The 21,776-nt window shown below is 39.0% G+C and overlaps 1 protein-coding gene across 1 annotated transcript; it reads right to left on the bottom strand.

The window, feature by feature from the left end:
* Positions 1 to 707: 707 nt before the first annotated feature.
* Positions 708 to 13,539, bottom strand: LOC108285106 (prostaglandin F synthase 1-like). The gene is made up of 8 exons (XM_037729083.1): positions 13,397 to 13,539; positions 11,390 to 11,557; positions 9,659 to 9,775; positions 8,917 to 8,994; positions 7,517 to 7,639; positions 2,421 to 2,530; positions 1,565 to 1,730; positions 708 to 966 (listed from the first exon to the last, which is right to left on the bottom strand). The coding sequence occupies exons 1-8, from the start codon at positions 13,481 to 13,483 to the stop codon at positions 859 to 861; spliced, it is 957 nt and encodes a 318-aa protein (XP_037585011.1). The 5' UTR covers positions 13,484 to 13,539; the 3' UTR covers positions 708 to 858.
* Between the last annotated feature and the right edge of the window lie 8,237 nt (positions 13,540 to 21,776).

Raw genomic sequence — 21,776 nt, 5'->3', positions numbered from 1 at the left:
GGGAAGCATGAGAAATGTTGAAATATAGAATCAACAGGACGAGGTGGTTATTTAGACATAGGGGGTGAGGTTTGTGCCATAATAGTGGTCTTTGTAGTATTACCATGATGAGTATAGAGAGAGAACTTCGAAGACTTCAATTTTAAGTGTATTAAGTTTAAACTGTAAGAATAAGTAGAACTATCTGTAGGGAATATCTCCAGGGGATTTTAATTTAATAGAAAATCAGTGGGATACTAGAGACCAGGAAAAAGGTCTGGGTTAGAGATAGAAACCATGGAATTCTTAGGATATAGATTGGAGGGAAGCCTAGTGATGAGGGACACACAGAGGCAGTGGGGAACCAGGAGAGCCCTGTCTTCAACAGGGAGCTTCAGTCTATGTTGAGTTCTGCTTACACTCTTTTTTTTTTTTTTTTTTGAGTCGGAGTTTCGCTCTTGTTACCCAGGCTGGAGTGCAATGGCACGATCTCGGCTCACCGCAACCTCCGCCTCCTGGGTTCAGGCAATTCTCCTGCCTCAGCCTCCTGAGTAGCTGGGATTACAGGCACGCGCCACCATGCCCAGCTAATTTTTCGTATTTTTAGTAGAGACGGGGTTTCACCATTTTGACCAGGATGGTCTCGATCTCTTGACCTCATGATCCACCCGCCTCGGCCTCCCAAAGTGCTGGGATTACAGGCGTGAGCCACCGTGCCCGGCCTGCTTACACTCTTGTCTGGGCAGAGCCCTGAGCCTTGGAACAAAATATCTCTGATCTGAAGTTGGAAGAAAAAATGTTTTCCAAAAGCTTTCCTAAGCAACAGACGCTGCCCTCTATGGATTGAAATCAGCTGAATTCCCCCCACTGTCCTGCTCCCTAGTGTTGACAACAAAACAAGCTACTTACATTTTCAAAATAGCTCATATTCTTGTTCAGGCCATCTATGGTTTTCATGTCCTCTGGTGTGAGCTGGAAGTCACAAATCTGTCAGAAATGTGAAAAGATCAATTTAATTTCCTTGAGGCAATTGCCATTCCTCTTCTCCCCTCTCCACAAACACACAAAATCCATGTAGGATTACCTCATTACCTCCATGTAGGAATTTGTATAGGATTTATGAGTGAGTTGTCATGGACAAATGATTCATTCAGTGGCATGTCATAGGAATTTGTCCATTTATAAAGTTGAGATTGGCATTGTTAATCCTTCCTCAGAGACTTTTCTTGGGGAGCTGTCATTGCAGCAAAGAAATCCTAGAAAAATTAAGCCTGAACCTCACATGATCTAATCCCTTTATTTTACAGCCATAGAAATCAAGGGATGACTTACCCAGCACCATACTGCAGGGGAAAACCCAGGATTAGGACTTGCTTCTAACCCTGTCTTTAGTGTTCTTTCCAACCATCCCATTCTCCCTTGTAGCACTGGGGGACAAAGCAATTAAATATGGTGCTTTATGCATAGTATGTAGAAGGGGATAAGCTTTGCCCAAATACACCTTGAGAGCTTCGCAAAAACCCACATGCCATGGGGAAATGATGTGGCTCTGTCAGTTTTCTGCTGCCACCACCCTGTCCTGTACCTGGAAGTTCTTTTTGATTCTCTTCTCAGTGAAGCTCTTGGCCAGGACCACCACCCCCCGCTGCAGCTGGTAGCGCAAGGCAACCTGGGCTGGAGTTCGCCTGTGCTTTTCAGCAATGGCATTGAGTACTGGATCCTCCAGGAGAACTGGGTTGTCTGTTTTCACCCTTAGAGGAGAGGCAGGGATGCTGTAAGTCTGAGGCTGAATATCCATTTTACTTGGGGGCTGCTCATTTTGGTCAGGGGTGCTAACCTCCTACAACCTTTCTCATTATCTTCTGGCTGTCTCAATATCTGTTCTGCTTCTTTCGTTACATCCAAAAAAGAAGGACAAATGAATGGAAGATGGCAGTTCTACTGAGTTCTTATAATGGAGGTCTGGGTTAGGTAAAAGGTTTACAAGTGAATTTATTCCTGCTGTCTATTTTTAGTTTCTTCAGATAGTTGAGAGATTACTTCAGAAGGTACAGTATCTATGAATAAAATAACTTTGTGGGCCAGAAGTGGTGGCTTCCACCTCTAATCCCAGCACTTTTGGAGGCCAAGGTGGGAGGATCACTTGAGCCCAGGAGTTCAAGACTAGCCTGAGTAATATGGCGAAACCCTGTCTCGACAAAAATGAAAATAAACAATTAGCCAAGCATGGTGGTGCACGCCTGTGGTCCCAGCTACTCAGGGAGTCTAGGAGGGAAGATTCTGACTTGAGCCTGGATGGTCAAGCCTGCAACGAGCCATGATTGTGCCATTGCACTCCCGCCTGGGTGACAGAGTGAGATTCCCCATCTAAACAAACAAACAAACAAACAAAACAAAACAAAACAAAAACCACAACAAAATAACTTTATCGAGATTATTACCATTCCTTGCCTGGGTCAGACCCCAAGGCAGCATATCCAGTCATGACAATGTCCTTGGACTTACAGTACTCCAGGAGTTTGCTCTGGTTGAGGTAAGGGTGACATTCCACCTGCAGCATGCCAAGCAGGAGAGTTAGGTTACGGAACCACCAACACCAAGTTTACTAGGGACATGCAGTGCTGCATTGGATGGTATCAAATATCTTTCAGAATCCCAGCAACACTGGCCAAGCCATGATGGTCATCCACAGCTGTACCCATGAAGCTCCCAAGGGCTTCACTTGGGATTACAGCCCACTTGGGATTACAGTGCCATTTAATCAATGGCACTATTGATTAAATAATTAACTCAGTGCTCTTAGGGGGCAGGTTGTGTACAAGGCCAAAAGAGAATTTCAGTCTCCCAGACTGAAAACCATGGTGACATCTTTGGTTCTTGCTCATGAACCATGGTGACAGCTTGGTTGCTTCAAAGTTTTGGCAATGATGAATATATATGCTATAAGTGTCTATGAGCAAGCTTTTGTCTGGATATGTTTTCAACTTATTTAGGTAAATGCCAGAAAGCATGACTGCTGACGGTGGATTATGTGGTGAGAGTATGTATAGTTTTGTAAGAAACTGCCAAAATGTCTTCCAAAGTGGCTGTATCATTTTGTACTTTTGAGAATGGCAGGATATAGCCAAATGCCTAGGCAGATAGGGGTGAGTCCCCAGTGACACCCCACCTCCAAGCCCAGGACAGTTTATAGCCTGAAATCCAAACTACAAGTTAAATCCTTGGACAAGATTAAGCACCTGTCTTCCTGTTTGTCACAGCTTCCTCTGGTTCATCCCCACCCTTCACCTATTTTACATATACCTACCCTTTCCTAATTGGTTTTCTGCACTGTCATGCACACTTTTGAGTGGTGTCTTCACTTTAACCTTTTTTGCACATTCACAAACCAATCAGCATGCACTCCCCATTCTAAGTCCATAAAAGGCTCCAGACCCAGCCACATGGGGGGACTTTCTTGCCTTTGGGTATGGGGACCAACCCTGCATCCCCTCTCTGCTAAAGCCATTTTCATCACTCAATAAAATTCTTCTCCCCCCTCCTCTCCCTTCAATGCCCAGCATTTCCTCATTCATCTTGGATGTAGTACAAGAGCTCAAGAATCACCAAACTCAGGTACAAGTTATCACACAGCTGTGGTTCACCAGCGTGGTCGAGTGAGGCCCTGGTGGGGCATCACTAGCTGGGGATCCCTCGCTTGCAAAGTGACCAAAAAGAAATAATCTACATAATTTCCACCAGCAATTAAGAAGAGTTTCAGTTTCTCTATATTCTCTGCAGCAGTTGGTGTTGTCAGTGTTTTGAAGTTTGCCCATTCTAACAGGTATGCAGTAATATCTTTTTAATTTATGATTGTCTAGTGATATATGATGTTGAGCAACTTTATTGGATTATTTGCCATCTATATATCTGTGTCAAACTGTTCAGATCTTTTGCTCATTTCTACATTTGGTTGTTTATGGTTGTTTATGGTTTCTTATTTTTGAGTCTTAAGATTTCTTTGTGTAATCTGGAAATCAATTTTATATCAGATATATGTTTTGCAAATATTTTCTCCAATCAGGGATTTGTATTCTCATTTTCTTGACAGTGTCTTTCACAAAGCAGAATATTCTAACGTTAATGAAATCCAGCTTATTCATTCTTTCTTTCATGGATCATGCCCTTGGTAACATATCTAAAAAGTCATCACCATACCCAAGGTTATCTAGTTTGTTTTATACCTTCTAGGAGTTTTATAGTTTTCTATTTTACATTTAGGTCTGTGATCCATTTTGAGTTAATTTTCATGAAGGATGTTAAGTCTGTGTCTAAATCTTTTTAAAAATTTTTGAATATGGATGTACAGTTTTTCCAGCACCATTTGTCAAGATTATTTTCTCCACTAAATTCCCTTTGCTCTTTTGTCAAGATCAGATGACTGTATCTGTGTGGGTCTATTTCTGGGCTCTCTCTGTTCTATTCCATTGATCTATTTGTCTATTCTTTCGCCAATACCATATTGTCATGATTACTGTACTTTATAGTATCTCTCAAAGATGGGTAGTTTTAGTTATATGACTTTCTTCTTCAGTATTGTGTCAGCTATTCGTTGTTTCTTACTTTTCAGTGTGAACTTTAAGATGAGTTCATTGGTATTCACAAAAATAACTTACTGGTAATTTTATTGGGATTGTATAGATCTTACCCATATTTTGTTTTGTTTTGTTTTTTTGAGACAGAGTCTTGTTCTGTTGCCCAGGCTGTAGTGCAGTGGCATAATCTTGGCTCACTGCAACCTCTGCCTCCTGGGTTCAAGAGATTCTCCTGCCTTAGCCTCCCAAGTTTCTGGGATTACAGTTACGTATCACTATACCCAGCTAATTTTTGTAGTTTTAGTAGAGACACAGTTTCACCTTGTTGGCCAGGCTGGTCTTGAATTCCTGACCTCAGGGGGTCTGCCCGCCTCAGCCTCCCCAAGTGCGAGGATTACAGGCATGAGTTACCGCACCCAGCCCACTTCATTAGATTTATACCGAAATGTTTATTTGTATGAAGTTAATGTAAATGGCATAGTGTTTTTAACTCTAAACTCCACTTTTTCATTGCTGACATATAGAAAAGCAATTGATTTTTGTATATTAACTTCATGTACTACAACCTTTTTATATTCACCAACCTTTTTATATTCACTTGTGAGTTCCAGGAGATTTTGTTGATTCTTTCAGTTGGAATTGAGTATATTTCTTTTTCCTTAGGTTAGATTCAAGTAAAACTTCAGGCATAGGCTCTAGTAAAGTATCTTCTGCTGAGGGCAGGCCCTTTTAGGAAAACATGGCTACTCTGGGCTTGTACCAAAACATTGTCTCTGGTATTCACTGCAAAAACTTGGTAGACAGTAGAGGTACAACTTACAAAAGTGTGGAGGCCTCCCTAAGACTGGGTGTCCCTGGAGTATTCTCTTTCAGACTTGTCCACATGGAGCTCCCAGCAATTCAGTAACAACAGTGTAGGTTTTCCTACTCAGCACTAGCCTCAGCTGTGGAACACTGATGGTGTCTCTATCAGCCTGTCTCTCCAGAACTGGGGGCAGCATTTTGCCTTGTGACATCAATTCTCTATTGAGTCGAATTGCTAGTTTTCCATCTGATGAATTGTTTACATAATTTGAGGATATGAGTAATGACTTTTCAGCTTGTGATCCACCAGCCCGGAATCCAAGAGTTTGGCAAATGAACTTTTGGCTGCATGCTTTTCTTACTGTTTGTTCCCTGACTCCAGTGATTTGATAAGAGGAATGGACACAGATCCAAAGAAAAGCAAGAGACCTCATTTAAGGCTCACTTGAACTGTGTTCTCCAACCCAGCCTGCAGGAAAGGCCCTGCATTGGCTTAATCATCAGTACACATCAACCTTCTATGGAATTGCTGCATGTGTGTTTGCTTAGTCATAACACTAAAAAGTAAGGAAGGGTAGCTCATTAGATTCAGGGCTTAAAACCCACCTGGACCCTGTAAAGCCTCACCTGAGTGAATTTCTCACTATGATCAGTTTGCTGCACATAATTAACCAGTTGTACTTTTGCTCGAGATTTCAAGGCCATGTAAAGTCCCTCCCAGCCAATCAGCCTTCACTTAGCCAAATTCTTTTCACCCTTTAGAGTTCAAGGTAATGTCCAGATTCTCCTCTGGGTCTTCATGAACTACTGAACTCAAAACCATTTTTTTTTCTTTCTCTAAATTGATGATGTGCAAGTGGAGGTAAAATTCCCAAGCGTCACAAAAGAAGCTTTTTAGAACTCCTATTTGTTTTTTTCTTCAAAAAAAAAATGAAATAAATGAAGATTTACTAACAGCCAATTATAAATTGATGATCATCCTCACTTAGTCTGCATGTCAGATGTTTAAATGGAGATGCGGCCACCTGGTTGAAGTGTGAGCCTTCCTCAGCACCGATGGATTGCCAGATCTTCCTACAGTCATGTGACTTGCCTCACAATCCTTCAGGATACTGCAGGTTATGTGTTGCCCATTCAAGTGGGCTTATCTTATTGACTAGACTTTAATAACATTTTTATATTTTGTATTGTGGTAAAATATCCATAATGTAACTTTTACCATGTTTTCTTAAATCAACTGATTATGACAATCTCATGCTTAAATTTTACCATTTTAATGATTTTGAAGTGCCTACTTTAGGGACATTCAGTGCATTCTCATTGTTATGCAACAGGACTCTTTTAAAAAGCCTACTCTGAATCCAAACAGTTGCTTTTCATAAGTTTGGGAGGGATTTTGTACCACGGAGAGGCTCAGTGGTTATCTCACAACACAGCCCTTAAAGGAGTTGGCATACATAAAAGTGAATCATCCATTTTCTTTTACATACAAATTGATATGAAAGTATTTTCCAAATTTGCTGATCTTTTCTGTTAAAAAAAAAAGTGGTTGTCAGCTGGGAATGGTGGCTCATGCTGTAATCTCAGCACTTTGGGAGGCCAAGGCGAGTGGATCACCTGAGGTCAGGAGTTTGAGACCAGCCTGGCCAACATGGTGAAAACCTGTCTGTGCTAAATGTATAAAAAATTAGCCAAGCGTGGTGGTGACTACCTGTAATCACAGCTACATGGGATGCTGAGGCAGGAGAATCGCTTGAACCTGGGAGGCGGACACTGCAGTGAGCTGAGATTGTGCCATTCCACTCCAGCCTAGGAAACAACAATGAAACCCCATCTCAAAAGAAAAGAGAAAAAAAGAAAAAATAAGAAGTTGTTGTCAGTCATTCACTAGTTCTAACTTCTAGAACCAACCATGATAGCACCTGGTAGATTATACTCTTCATATTTTTTTAAAAACCTTAGATTATTTTTTGATAAGGTGACATGGCGTCATGCACTCTTTTCAACAATTCAAAGTGTGTTCTCTTCCCTTGAAGCATCTGATGTTGAAAGGTAAAATACATGTGGAGAAGCATGTCATCAGTAGCTTTGTCAAATTGAGAATAGAGGAAGCCAAAGAGCAAAGGAAGCAGTTGGTGGGGCAGGTGGCTGGCGCTCACCTGGTTGCAGACGGGCTTGTACTTGAGCCCTGGCTTGTTGAGGATCATCTCCAGCTGCCTGCGGTTGAAGTTGGACACCCCGATGGACTTGGCCAATCCTGTGTTCTTACACTTCTCCATGGCCTGGAGAGGAAGGTGTTGTGAGGAGTAATCTATATAGCCAGCTAGAGGCAAATAATAAATGTCTGCACATTAGAGGTAGGCGAAGATTGAGTATGAGACAGTGTGAGAGTCACAGCCTTGCAAAGTGCAGATGTCGATCAATAAGGCACGAATGGACCGAGTAAAAGAAAAACGAAAAGTAAATAAGTAAAATAAACGGGCAAGAAGATGGAATGAAAACAATGCGAGTAGGTAGCCAGGACAGAGTTAAGGGAACTAGCATGGTCTTTAGTGAATACCTAGAAGAGTTTGATGGAGCAACGGCAAAACCAGTACCAAGTGCCAAGAGAACAGGAAGTGCAGCAGGTGTGGCCTGAGAGGCAGGTTTTCCACCCGTGGGACTGCCGGCTTCTGCTTTCTGACCTAATTCCCTGCACTGTCCACTCACTCACAATGTCCAGTCTCACATGTCCCCTTGCTGTTCTTGGACACACTAGTATCTCTCCCCTCTTAAAAACATTGCTGTGGCCCAGTGCGGTGGCTCCCTCCTGTAACCCTAGCACTTTGGGAGGCTGAGGCAGGAGGATCTCCTGAGGTCAGGGCTTTGAAACCAGCCTGGCCAATGTTGTGAAACCCAGTCTCTACTAAAAATACAAAAATTAGCCAGGCATGGTGGTGCATGCCTGTAACCCCAGCTACTCAGGAGGCTGAGGCAGGAGAATCGGTTGAACCCAGGAGGCAAAGGTTGTAGTGAGCCAAGAACTTGCCATTGTACTCCTGCCTGGTTGCCAGAGCAAAGCTCTATCTAAAAAGACAAAAACAAAAGCAAAGCACTACCTTGTCTCTCTTTCTGCCTGTATCACTCTTTCCCCAGATATCCAAGCAATCAATTCCTGCGTCTGCTACAAGTCTTCGCTCTAATGTCACTCTTTCAAAGACGCCTACCCTGCCACTCTGTTTATCATTGCAGGTCTGTGCCCCAAACCGACTCCAGCACACAGCTTTATTTCTCACCCCCACTTACCACAGCACCTCCCCATGCATGGACCAACACCCTGGTTCTGTTCACTGATGTTCTCTGGGTACGCAGAATAGAACTTGATACACTGTAGGCACTCAATACATACTTGCTGGATGAGTAAGTTAATGAAATGTGAAAACAGAGGCAGAGAGACATCGAGGGCTCTCTCGAGTCTGAACATTGGGCATATTAGAACAGGCCCCATTTCCCGAATTCCTTGTCTATTTTTTCTGTCTCCCCCAAGGTGCAGAGATGGGCTCACTGGAGCTGCACTCACCTCCCATGTGCTGCAGAGATCCACTGTGTCAAAAATGATCTTTCCCTGTGAGTCCATTGGGATAAACTCCTTTCCAGGCTGGAACACAGGAAAGAAGGAGAGTTTGCACAAAGCTCTGCCTGGTCTCAGCCAGCCTTAGGGCCTATAAACCTTGAGACTCATGGAGCCCTCCATCCTTATTCTTGAATAAATTTGTAAAATTATGCTAATGGCAGAGGCAGCACATGTAGGAAATATGCGTCCTAGAAATGCTTTTGAGCGTTACAAATTTAATCAATATTGTCTGTGTCAAGGCTAAGCTGAGGCACTTAGGATCCTATCCTGGGCAGACTCTAGGGTAGTGTGATACTCAGCAGGCTCCCTGGTCCTGGACCCTTGCAAAGAGCTCTCTCTTGCCAGTGACTTGTCAGCATTCAAAGCTGAGTCTTGTCCTCATTGAACCTCCTGTTCTGCAACTGAATTCCACTGTCAGCCATGTGGGTTTGAGACTCCAGGGGATAAGAACTTGAAAATATTGGCAGTACATCCGCAAGACTGAGGCAAAGCTGTTCACACCACTGAACTTCTGTCACTCTGGGGCTAGAGTTGTGAACTGAGTTTAGAAGAATTTCAGAAAAAAAAAAAATAAAAAGCATGAGAGAGAATTTTAAAAGTATCATCTCATCCTCAGAAACTGTTGCCTCTCTTGCATTCAGTGACTAGTATTTATGTTGATCACCAAAGTAAAACAACTTATGCTAACCTGCAGAGATACCGGGTAATGAATAAGGTAAAGATTCACGTAGCTCAGCTGAAGTTTCTGCAGTGACAGTTCAAGGCCTCTTTGGACCAATTCTGGGCGGGAAAAGGTGCCCCACAGCTGCAATGGTTGAAAGAGAAGTTGTGTGAGAGTACTTCTTCAAAAGTCTTCAAGAGAGCTTAATTAAATGGCAAATAAACATCAGCAGCCAAATGCTCTTAGAGAAGTGACAAGTTATTCCCAGTCAACGCTAAGCTCTTAATCATCATAGCAGATTTTCATATGGAATGAAGATGATACATGTAGAGAAAAAAGTACCAGTTTCATCAGATTCTCAAACTTTAGAATGTAAAAGAATAATCTGATTTGCTTGTACAAACATATTCCTAGATTCTACTCCTAACATAATAAATCACAATATCTGGAGAGTAGACTGGGAAATTGCCTGCCAGACTGGAACCCCAAGTGATGGTGATTCCACAGGCTCTGGTTTGACTGTATTAAATGGTTAGGTTTCCCAAAGATAGTTAGACCCATAGGGGATATCTTTTTTGGGTACTTCAGTTACCTCAATCTAAGAATCAACAATCTAGGGGAAAAAAATCATCAAAATGACTAAAGCTAAAGAAACCAATCTTTTGTACGAAAGGAGAATTAAAAGATGAGACTGAGAAGCCTGGTGCTGTAGCTACTGCACAGCTAAAGGCAGTTACAGGTTACATGCTGGGCTGGAAGAAATGCTTTTATTACAAGCTTGCATGGGATTGACCTGCATGGGCCTATGTTCTATCTCTGTGGACTTCTTCCCCTCACGTTTAAATGTTTTGTTTATTTGTTCTTTGTTTTTCTAGCAGTAGTCAGTTCAATGAACACTAGCGTTAAAATTTCTTTGGTGTTCCTTTTCCTACCTGACTTAAATACCTAAGTTTTTTTGTTTCAGATATGATGTCAGTGAATATGAAGAGTATTATTAAAAGAAGAAAATGGCTCAAGAGTTTAAAAAGAAATATGTAAGTACATTTATAAACATTAACTTAATCTTCAGAGAAATAAACATTTATTGACCACAAAATATGTTGAGATGCCAGGATGAAGACTTAGAGAGGCTAAAAAACTTGTTTTGTTTTTTGGTTAAGAAATTTCACAAAGTCAAATGGAATATTCAAGAACTAAAATTTGATCCTAGTACATCTGTTTCCAAAGCCTGCACTTTCTGACTAAATCACATTACCTCATACTTTAGCTAAGACAGATTAAGTCACTTTGTCAAAACTTGACTATAGTAGAGTAGGAAGAGCCAAATCATTTCTGAGTTAAAAAATTATGATAATAATAACAGCATTTTTGAACATCTGAAAGGTACCAAATACTTTTCAGCAAGCTTTACATGTATTTTTAAAATGTAACACTCATAAAAATTCTGTGAGATAAATAATATTGTCTTAATTTTACAACTTGGGAAACTGAAGGATAGTGTTTTCGTAGTTTGTCGGAGGTTGCACATATTTATTTACTTATTTTTACACTTGCTATAGACTAGAGAAGGTCACACATTTATTAAATGTCAGAGCCTGAATTCAAATATAAAAGTCTGATTACAGAATCCACGTTCCTAACCAGACTTCTCATGGTGCAAGTCTGAGGAGATGAAGATTAAACCAATAAAGAGCAATTTGACAAGGAGCTCTACAGCCTAGAGTGACTTCCCACAGATACAGATGCGGTACTTAACACCTTTGTGGTATAGAATATATCTTTTCTTTTCACAGTGCCATTGGCAATCTTCTTCCTGATGGCCTGCCCAATGGCTTCTTCATTCAGGTACAAATAAGCTGAGTCAATATGGCGGTAGCCTACATCTATTGCCACCTGGACGGCTTCTTCTACATTACTCATGGCAACCTGGAGGAGCATAAAGAGATAAAGACCTGTTTGGCTCAGAAACAGATGATCAATTCTCTAAAGAGGTATTCAAAAGAATGTCCCCGCCCCCTCCACTAAGGGCTAAGAGCTAGAGGTGGCAAAGCTAAATGTTGAATAACAATCAGTGGTAAATGTTTAACAACTAACTCTGAAGAAGTCCTGGTTTGTAGTATTTGCCAATTTCTATAGTGTAAATACTCTTCCACCATGGCTAAGTTCAAGCTTGCCAAAATGGGCAAAGATGCTCACAATATACTCTTTTGAGTCCTCATGAGCTAGGCTCAGCACATCACAGACTTTACACTTCTATCTATGTATTTATAGTATATATATGATCTATAGATTTGCACAATCTATAGATTTACATTCCTAACTTAATTTGCTCTATAAGAGATTATAAAATTGGTTTTGATCCAATAATTCAATGCTAATAATTATCAACATAAAGATACAACTTTAGACACAATAAAATGTTGATTTACCTATTTTAACTTGGAAAACAAAGAACATTTGAGGAAGAACAAAAATAGATACAGTTTTAAAAATTATTTTAAAGGAAAATAAGCTATTTAAAAATATTTTTAAATCATTTTTTTGATTTTTAAAATAAAATAATTATTTGAAAAGTAAAACTATTTTTTCACTCAAAAAAATCTCATAATTATTTCTTCTTTTGGCTGCTATGCCGGTTCTTAAGCAACACTTTCTCCTTCACATGCTTCTTATTTTTCTTAGGCATCCATTATTCTTCTGGCCCACCAGCCTGGACTCTTGAAGTCATCCATAATTTTTCTGTTTATATTAGAACTCTTTATACCTCACTTAGTAAGTAAAATGCCTCATGGGTATAGTTGTTTCATTTCTAACTACTGTTGAGTCAACTGAGTCTGTGAAGATTTTTTTAAGTATCCCCAGGTTAAAGAGCCAAGGAATGGCAAAAGCAATACTTCATGACAGTCTTCTTTGCAGTCCTCAATGGTAAACATCATTTCTCTTGTGTTGGGAAACAATCCTACAACTTTTCTTAAATAATTATAATGTTTTTCACCAACAGCCACTGAGGTGTGCCCTTGCAAGTTTGCAGTGCTTGATCCACAAACATGCACAGAGCCAAGGAGAAGGAAATTTTTCAAGTACCATGTGAGTCTTCATGGCATCATCTTACCAACTTGGCCTCTCAGAGACTGTGGCCACCTAGACCACACAGCTGCCTCTAAGCCTGTCTCTCTTTTCCCAAGTTCCTATGCCCTAGAACTTTCTCTCAATATTCTTATTAGTGGTGAACAGGGGGACTTGGGTATTAAAAATTACAACACAATTTTCTCACAAACAAGTTTGCTGTGAAGTTTCTGGCACATGGTAATCATGTCAATAGGATTTTGTTTCTTCTACTATGAAATGGCTACAACTGGACAGAAGCCAGAGTAACAGCAACAGACTTACTCACCCCTGTATTCCGAACAGTTGCATGCATACTTCCATCTCTCTTGATGGAGTGCCACTCCAAGCATAGTTTTGGACAAGCAGCATCTGAATCAGTTGGAAGCTTATTATAAATGTAAATTTTAGAGCCTCATTCAAGATCTACTCAATCAGAACCTTCAGGGATAAGGCCTCTAAATCTATATTTTTAACAAGATCCTCAAGTGTTTACATATCTACTAAAACATGAAAAGCCCTGACTTAATGTACAAAGTAACCTAACTTGGTGATAAGTGTGTTACAAATGAGAAAAGCAAGGGCCACCTGAATTTCACATAGTGACTGATTCTGATCAGGAGCCACCTACTACTCCATTGCCAATACCATTATGGTTACCTTCCTAGGGGCAGAGGTGCCAAACCCCAGCATAGGCATGAAGTGTCCATCATTCAGGTGTACAGAAAGCAGTCTGGTAAAACTCATCTTCTTTTACTTTTCTTGTGAAGCAGAGGTTTTTTTTCCCCTTTATTAAGGGAAATCTGTAGAGAAGAGAAAATACAATGACTATTTTTATAACAACTTTAATGAGATATAATTTACATACCATAAAACCACCTCTTTAAAGTATACAAGTTAGTGACCTTTTTAAGTATAGACTTGTGACCACTCCACAATTTTAAAACATTTTCATTATCTTCAAAGGCATCCCATACTCATGAGAAATAATTCCCCATTTCTTCAACCCTCCACCTTCTGCCAGCTACTCATCCACTTTCTGTCTCTATGGATTTGCCTATTCTGATATTTGACATTAATGAATTAATACAATATGCGGCCTTTTGTGACTGCCTTTTTTACTAAGCATAATGTTTTCAAGGTTCCATTATGTTGTAGAATGGATCAGTATTTCATTACTCTTTATGGCTAAGTAATGTTCCATTGTATGAATATACCACATGTTGTTTATCCAGTTGATTAACATTTGTGTTTTCCACTCTTTTTATTATTAGGCATAATGCTGCTATAAACATTCACGTACATGCTACTGTGTGGACATATATTTTATTCACCTTGTGTATATATCTAGGAGTGAAATTGCTAAGTCATATGACAAACCAATATTTAACCTTTTGAGGAAATGCCAAATGTTTTTTTCAAAATGGGGGCATTATTTACACTACTAACAGCATTTTATAAGAGTTACAATTTCTCCATATCTTCTCTGATTTATTTTCTCTTTTTAATTATAGCCATCTTTGAGAGTGTATCTCATAGTTTTGATTTATATTTCCCTGAGTGATTATATAGAGCATCTTCTCACATACTTATCACCATTTTATATCTTTTTAGGATAAAATGTCTGTTTATATCCTTTTCTGATATTTTCATTGGGGTATTTATCTTTTTATTAACAAGTTATATTTGTTTTGTATATACTCTGGGTACAAGTCTTTTAATATGTATATAAGATATGGAAATATTTTCTCTCATTATATGAACGGTCATTTCACATTTTGTGGGTGTCTTTAGAAGCATAAAGATTTACAATTTTGATAAAATCCATTTTTTTTTTTTTTTGCCACTTTTGCTTCTGGTAGCATAACTAAAATTGCTGAATCCTAGATCATCAAGATTTATGTCTATGTTTTCTTCTACGAATTTTATAGCTCTAGATTTTATATTTAAGTCTATAATCATGTGAGTTAATTTTTTACATATAGTGTGAGGTAGTGATCCAACTTCCTTTTTTTGCCTGTGGTTATCTGGTTGTCCCAGAATCATTTGCTGAAAAGACGGTTTTTCCCCATTGAATGGTCTTGGCACCCTTGTCAAAATCAATTGATATGTTGATTTATTTCTGAACTACCAGTTGATCTATAAAATTGATCTATGAATTTATAAAGTACATATTAGTATTTAAATCACTTTACTTGTTAAAAGACTATTCAGATTATCTATTTTTCCAGTTTTAGTATTTTATGTTTTTCTAGGAATTTGTCATTTAATCTATGTTTAAAAGGAATTGCAATGTCTCCTCTTTTTTGATTTTAAACATTTGTATTTTCTCTATGTTTTGCTTGATCAGTCTAACTGAAGGCTTATCATATCAGACAAATCCCTAAGTAACCTTGAATTGGCAGTAATACAAATAGCAAGTTTTATCCCAACGCCAGTAGCTTAATAACAGCAGATACAAAACAGGCAGGAAAGGAAATAAGAGAAATATTTGTAGAAGACTCTCATTAACTCTATAGTTGCAGGTTAACAATTTAAGCTCTAAAGTTTTCTTTTCAATTTGCCCATCAGTTTTAAAATGTGCACAGGAATAAGCCATAATATATAAGAAGCTGGATTTCTAGCAGAGCTGGCAAGCCTTTGAACTTCTGCAGGAATTCCTATGCTTTTTCCCTTTCCTGCTCTAATGAGTCCTCAGTAGCCAGCCTTTTTGCAGAAACAGCACGTTTGGTCTCCTTATCATACTTTGAATATATTAGCTACTTGCAATATGTGCTCAGGCCTTGCCTATGTTTTCTGAGCATCCTGGTACTCATGTGATGGTTCACAAAGCTCAAGCAGTAGGGCAACTCCACCCCACACACGTTTCTGGTTACCCCAGTATTCCCCTGCAGATGCCCTTCTCTTGTGCATCATTTGGTATCTAGGATCCTGTTCACGACTCCACTTGTGATGAGGAAAACTTGAAATTGTGTAGAAAAGCCTTCTCCCAAACTGGAAGGGAGCTGAGAGGCCAAAGAATGACTGCAACAATTCCAGCCTGGTGAGTAGATGAGTTTAGTAGGACTTTACATGGGGCACTCCTGGACAGCGGCAGAACAGCTCCAGAGATCTGTGCCTCCTCCTGTCTCTAAGCTGCTTTTAAGCTAATTTTCTGGCTCTTTGCCTGCTGTGTGCCTGTGATGGGGCTGTTTCTCTTGGTAGGTTCTCAGATCCTTTTGGGGATGTTTGGGTTCTCAGGGACACCTGCTCCTCAGGTAGGCACCATGGCCTTGGCTTACCACCTGGCCTTCAAGGTTTAAGCAGCAGACATTCACCCTTAAGTAACCTGGTGGGAGACCCATCACTGTACACTCAGGTGATTTCAGTGTGTGGCTAAGACAGCTGCAGTCCGAAGTCGCTTTTATTCTCCAATAATTCTCTGTTTAAAACACATGTACACACACACACACACACACACACACACGCACTTGGTTTCCTGGAAAAACTGGGCCAACTGTGTTGGCTGTCTGGAGAGGATATTCTAATATTGTACATTCTGGATTTTCTGATCAGTTCTTTTGTGGTGTTAGCTGTTTTCTCTATCACTTTCTGTAAACAAATATTGGATTTAAAGACTTGATTTGATTACACTTTTTATAATTTTGTGGGTACATAGTAGGTATATATATTTATGGAGTACATGAGATGCTTTGATACAGGCATGCAATGTGTAATAATCACATCATGGAGAATGGGGTATCTACTCCCTCAAGCATTTATCGTTTGTGTTACAAACAATCCAATTAGACTCTTTTCATTATTTAAAAATGTACAATTAAGTTATTATTGACTATAGTCACCTTGCTGTGCTATCAAATATTTAGTTCTTATTTATTTATTCTATTGTTTTGTACCCATTAACCATCTCCACTTTCCTTCCCCATCTCCCCAACTACACTTTGCATCCTTTGGTAACCATCCTTCCACTCTCTGTGTCCATGAGTTCAATTGTTTGTTTAGAATTTTTGATTCCAAAAATAAGTGAGAACATGTGATGTTTGCCTTTATGTCCTTGGCTTACTTCACTTAACATAATGATCTCTGGTTCCAACTATGAAAGGATCTCACTCTTTTTTATGGTTGAATAATACTCCATTGTGTATATGTAGTATATTTTCTTTATCAATTCATGTGTTGATAAACACTTAGGTTGCCTCCAAATCTTAGCTACTGTGAACGGTACTGCAACAACATGGGAGTGCAGATATTTCTTCTGTATACAGATTTCCTTTCTTTTGGGCATATACCCAGCATTGGGATTGATGAATCTTATGATAGCTCTATTTTTAGTTTTTTGATGTGCCTCCAAACTGTTCTCCATAATGGTTATACTAATTTATTTTCACCAACAGTGTATTACCTTTTTCTCCACATCCTCTGCAGCTTTTTCTGTTTCTTGTCTTTTGATATAAGCCATTTTAACTAGGGTGAGACAATATCTCACTGTAGTTTTTATTTGTTTGATTTTTATTTCTCTGATGATCCGTGATGTTGAGCACCTTTTCATATATCTGTTTGGCATTGGTATGTCTTATTTTAAGAAATGTCTATTCAAATCTTTTGCCCATTTTTTAAAAATTGGAATTTTTTTTTTCCTATAGAGTTGTTTGCGCTCCTGATATATTCTGGTTATTAATACCTTGTCAGATGGATAGTTTGCAAATATTGTCTCCCATTCTGTGGGGATTATCTCTTCACAGTGGCAGTTAATTATTTCCTTTGCTGTGCAGAGCATTTTAACTTATGATTGCATTTGTCCATTTTTGCTTTGGTTGCCTGTGCTTACAGGGTATTAGTCAAGAAATTTTTGCCCAGACCAATGTCCTGAAGATTTCCCCAATGTTTCCTTATAGTAGCTTCATAGTTTGAGATCTTAGCTTTAAGCCTTTAACCCATTATGATTTGATTTTTGCATACGTCAAGAGATAGGGGTATAGTTTCATTCTTCTGCATATAGATATTCAGTTTTCTCAGCACCATTTATGGAAGAGATTGTCTTTTCCCCAGTGTATATTCTTATTACCTTTGTTGGAAATGAGTGCACTGTAGGTGTGTGGATTTGTTTCTGGGTTTTCTGTTCTGTTCCACTGATCTACGTATCTGTTTTAATGACAATACCATGCTGTTTTGGTTACTAAGCTCTGTAGTGAAATTTGAGATCAGGTAATGTGATTCCTCCAGTTTTGTATTTTTTGCTTAGGATTGGGCTATTCTGATTATTTTAGGTTGATGACAACTCAACTGTGTTTGTATAAACAAAAAAACTGGCAAAAGAAAACTAATAAAAACTTTATGCTTTATGTCTGTACCCGTTTTTAAATTTTTTGTTGTTTCTATTTATATCATATTGTACTGTGTATGTCTTGAAAAGTTGTTATTCTTTTAATTTGTTCATCATTTAGTTTATCTACTTAGGATTAGAGTAGTTTACACATCACAGTTACAGTATTATAATATTTGTTTTCCTGTGTACTTCTGGTTACCAGTGAGTTCTGCACATTCAGATGATTTCTTATTTCTCATTAATGTCCTTTTCTTTCTGATTGAAGTGCTCTCTTCAGCATTTCTTGTAGGACAGGCCTGACATTATTGATAAAGTCCCTCAGCTTCTGCTTATCTGGGAAAGTCTTTACTTCTCCTTCAGGGTTGAAGGATATTTTCACTAGATATACTATTCCAGGGTAAAAGCTTTTTTCTTCAGCACTGTAAATATGTCATGCTGCTCTTGCCCGGCCTGTAAGGTTTCTATTAAAAAGCCTGCTGACAGATGTATCAGAGCTCTATTGTATGTTTTCTTTTTTAAAATCTCTCTCTTGCTGCTTTTAGGATCCTTTCTTTGTCTTTGATCTTTGAAAGTTTGATTATTAAATGTCCTGAGATGGTATTATTTGGGTTAAATCTGCTTAATGTTCTACAGCCTTCTTGTATTTAAATATTGATGTCTTTCTCTGAGTTTGGGAAATTCTCTGCCATCCCTTTGAATAAACTTTCTACCTCTACTTCTTTCTCTACCTCATCCTTAAGCCCAGTAACTCAGATTTGCCTTTTTTGAGGCTCTTCTAGATCCTGTAGGCATGCTCTATTGTTTTCTTTTTTTCCTTTTTTCCTCTGTTTATTTTTAAATCGCTTGTCTTCAAGCTCATTAATTCTGCTTGTTCAATTCTATTATTAAAAACTATGATGCATTCTTCTATATATCAATTGCATTTGTCAGCTCCAGAATTTTTTTTTTTTTTTTTTTTTTTTTTTTTTTTTTTTTTTTTTTTTTTTTTTTTTTTTTTTTTTTTTTTTTTTTTNTTTTTTTTTTTGAGTCTGAGTCTCACACTCTTACCCAGGGTTAGAGTGCAATGGCGTGATCTTGGCTCACTGCACCTCTGCCTCCCAGGTTTATGAGATTCTCCTGCCTCAGCCTCCTGAGTAGCTGGGACTACAGGCACCCACCACCACGATGGGTAATTTTTTGTATTTTTAGTAGAGGCAGGGTTTCACTGTGTTGGCCATTCTGGTGTTAAACTCCTGACCTTGTGATCTGCCTGACTCAGCCTCCCAAAGTGTTGGGATTCAGGCATGAGCCACAGAGCCTGGCCAAGAATTTCTGCTTCATTCTTTTTAATTATTTCAATCTGTCTCTCTCTCTCTCTCTCTCTGAGACAGAGTCTTGCTCTGTTGCCCAAGCTGGAGTGCAGTGGCGTAATCCCGGATCACTGCAACCTCTGCCTCCCGAGTTTATGCGATTCTCCTGCCTCAGCCTCCCAAGTAGCTGGGATTATAGGCACCCACCACCATGCCTGGCTAATTTTTTTTGGTATTTTTTTAGAGGCGGGGTTTTACTCTGTTGGCCAGGCTGGTTTTGAACTCCTGACCTTGTGATCTGCCTGTCTCGGCCTTCCAAAGTGCTGGGATTACAGGCACGAGCCTATAGAATTGGCTAACTATAGTAAAATTGTCTTGAATGTTGCAAATACAGTGTTAAAAGACAACAACTGGTTAAAAATTGGATATTATTATACACCTAGAAAATTGAAGAGATCCTAGTAAAAAAACACTCAAAAGAATAAACTAGAAACTGTATTGACTGTATACAAAACAAGTGCACAAAACTTGATTCAAAGCATCTAGAAGTGGAATGAAAAAAATGTTACATTCACTCAGGTAACAACTTCAAAATACTTAGGAATAAAGTTGACAAGAATAATAGAGTTTTCATAGAATAAAACTATGCAATATCATTGAAGGCATATAATAAGGTCTGAACAAATAAAATGTAAAATTTTGGATCAGAAGACAATCTATTAAAATGTAAATCTCCTAAAATAATATATATATCTCCAAGATATTCTATCTCAAATTCCAACTGACTTGCTTTTAATTGGATACAATATTCTTTAAGTGTGTATAAAAATTAATGCAAGACAGAAAATTTATGAAAAGGTAGAATAGTGAGGGAAACTTGCTTTAATGGACCTCACGTCATATTACAAAGCCAATATATTCTAAACAATAACAATCACATTGGCGTAAGGTTACACAGAAATATCAGTTAAACAGAATAGGAAATTCAGAATTAGTTATTATTTATATAAAAATTTAAGAAATGATTCAAAAGATAGTGCATATAAGTTACTGTATAAGTTACTTAATAAATAAGGCTTGAAAATACATTATTGACCTTAAAAATAGAATTGGATACCTTGTGACATCATATATATCCAAAAAATTCCAGATATATAAATGATACAAAGCATAAAAAGGAGAAATAACTTACATGCAATGTCCAATGTGCACTCTTGAGTGAAAGAAGACCTTGTTTAATAAGCCAAAAAAAAAAAAATTTGCAAGAGGGAGATATCTGGATATGTAAAAAATTAATCTTTTACCATGGAAAATGTCCTCTTAACAGTTAATAAGTGAACAGTAGATTTGGAAAACTTTTATAAACCAGGTCAACAGAGTTTGATATTAATAACCTGAGAGAGCTATTAAAAATTACCAAGAAGAAGACACATAATTTATAAAAGATTAATTGAGCTATGCGAGAGCTGCCCAGGGGGGGCAAACCAAGACAGGGCGGGGTATGTCCCTACCTGGAATGTGCAGCTGGCTCAGAGGGTCAGGGGACTCCACCCACTTGGTGCTCTGATTTGGATCCTGTGCTTACCTCATCCCTCCTGTAACCAATGGTCCACGAGAGCCCTGCCAGACTGAGGGGCGCCGTGGGTTGTCAATGCAAATCTGAGCTGTGGCTCTCGCCAGGCATGGCAAATTGTTGCACTGACCTGGTCTGAAGTTTGGACTAACACAAGTGGGATGGACCGTCCCACAGAAAGAGGCAGAGTTGAAAGCAGGGAAACAGGCCATAAGGCTGGCAGGCTCCCAGAACTCAAACTCGCTGGAGAGCTTGGTAGCAAATACACCAGTTTGACCCCAACCAGACAGATCAAGCTCAGGGAAGAAGAGATGCTAGTGGAAAGGGGGGGCCAATCTCACCTGCAAACAAACTTCAGGAAAGGACCACCCACCCAGCAACCTGACTGAATCCAAGAGAGCCCAGCATCACCATCTACAGGCCAAAAAAAGATACAGCTCCAAGAGAGACTCCTCCCAAAATCACCAGCGTCAAATATCAAAGGGAGATAAATCCACCAAGATGAGAAAAAACCGGCGCAAAAAGGATGAAACCCTCAAAGACCAGAACACCTCTTCCCCTCCCAGGGATCACAACTCCTCACCATAAAGGGAACAAAAAAAGACAGAGAATGAATTTGATGAATTGACAGAAGCAGGCTTCAGAAGGTGGGTAATAACCAACTTCTCTGAGTTAAAAGATCAGATTTTAACCCAATGCAAAGAAACTAAGAACCTTGAAAAAAGGTTAGATGAAATGATAACTAGAATAACCAGCATAGAGAAGATCATAAATGACTTGATGGAGCTGAAAAACACAGCTGGAGAACTCTGTGAGGCATAAACAAGTTTCAACAGCTGAATCAATCAGGCA

The sequence above is a fragment of the Cebus imitator genome, unplaced genomic scaffold (assembly GCF_001604975.1).
Source record: "Cebus imitator isolate Cc_AM_T3 unplaced genomic scaffold, Cebus_imitator-1.0 Scaffold291, whole genome shotgun sequence".
Classification (NCBI taxonomy): Eukaryota; Metazoa; Chordata; class Mammalia; order Primates; family Cebidae; genus Cebus; species Cebus imitator.
Note: the sequence above shows the minus strand (reverse complement) of the source record. Positions and strands in the feature narration are given on the sequence as shown.

Coding starts and splice junctions, on each gene's coding strand:
- LOC108285106 (XM_037729083.1), bottom strand. CDS start 13,483: ATGAGTTTTACCAGACTGCTTTCTGTACACCTGAATGATGGACACTTC. Junction 2,531..7,516: donor ACAAGCCCGTCTGCAACCAG/GTGAGCGCCAGC, acceptor GGCATGCTGCAG/GTGGAATGTCACCCTTACCT. Junction 967..1,564: donor GAATCAAAAAGAACTTCCAG/GTACAGGACAGG, acceptor CATTTCTGACAG/ATTTGTGACTTCCAGCTCAC.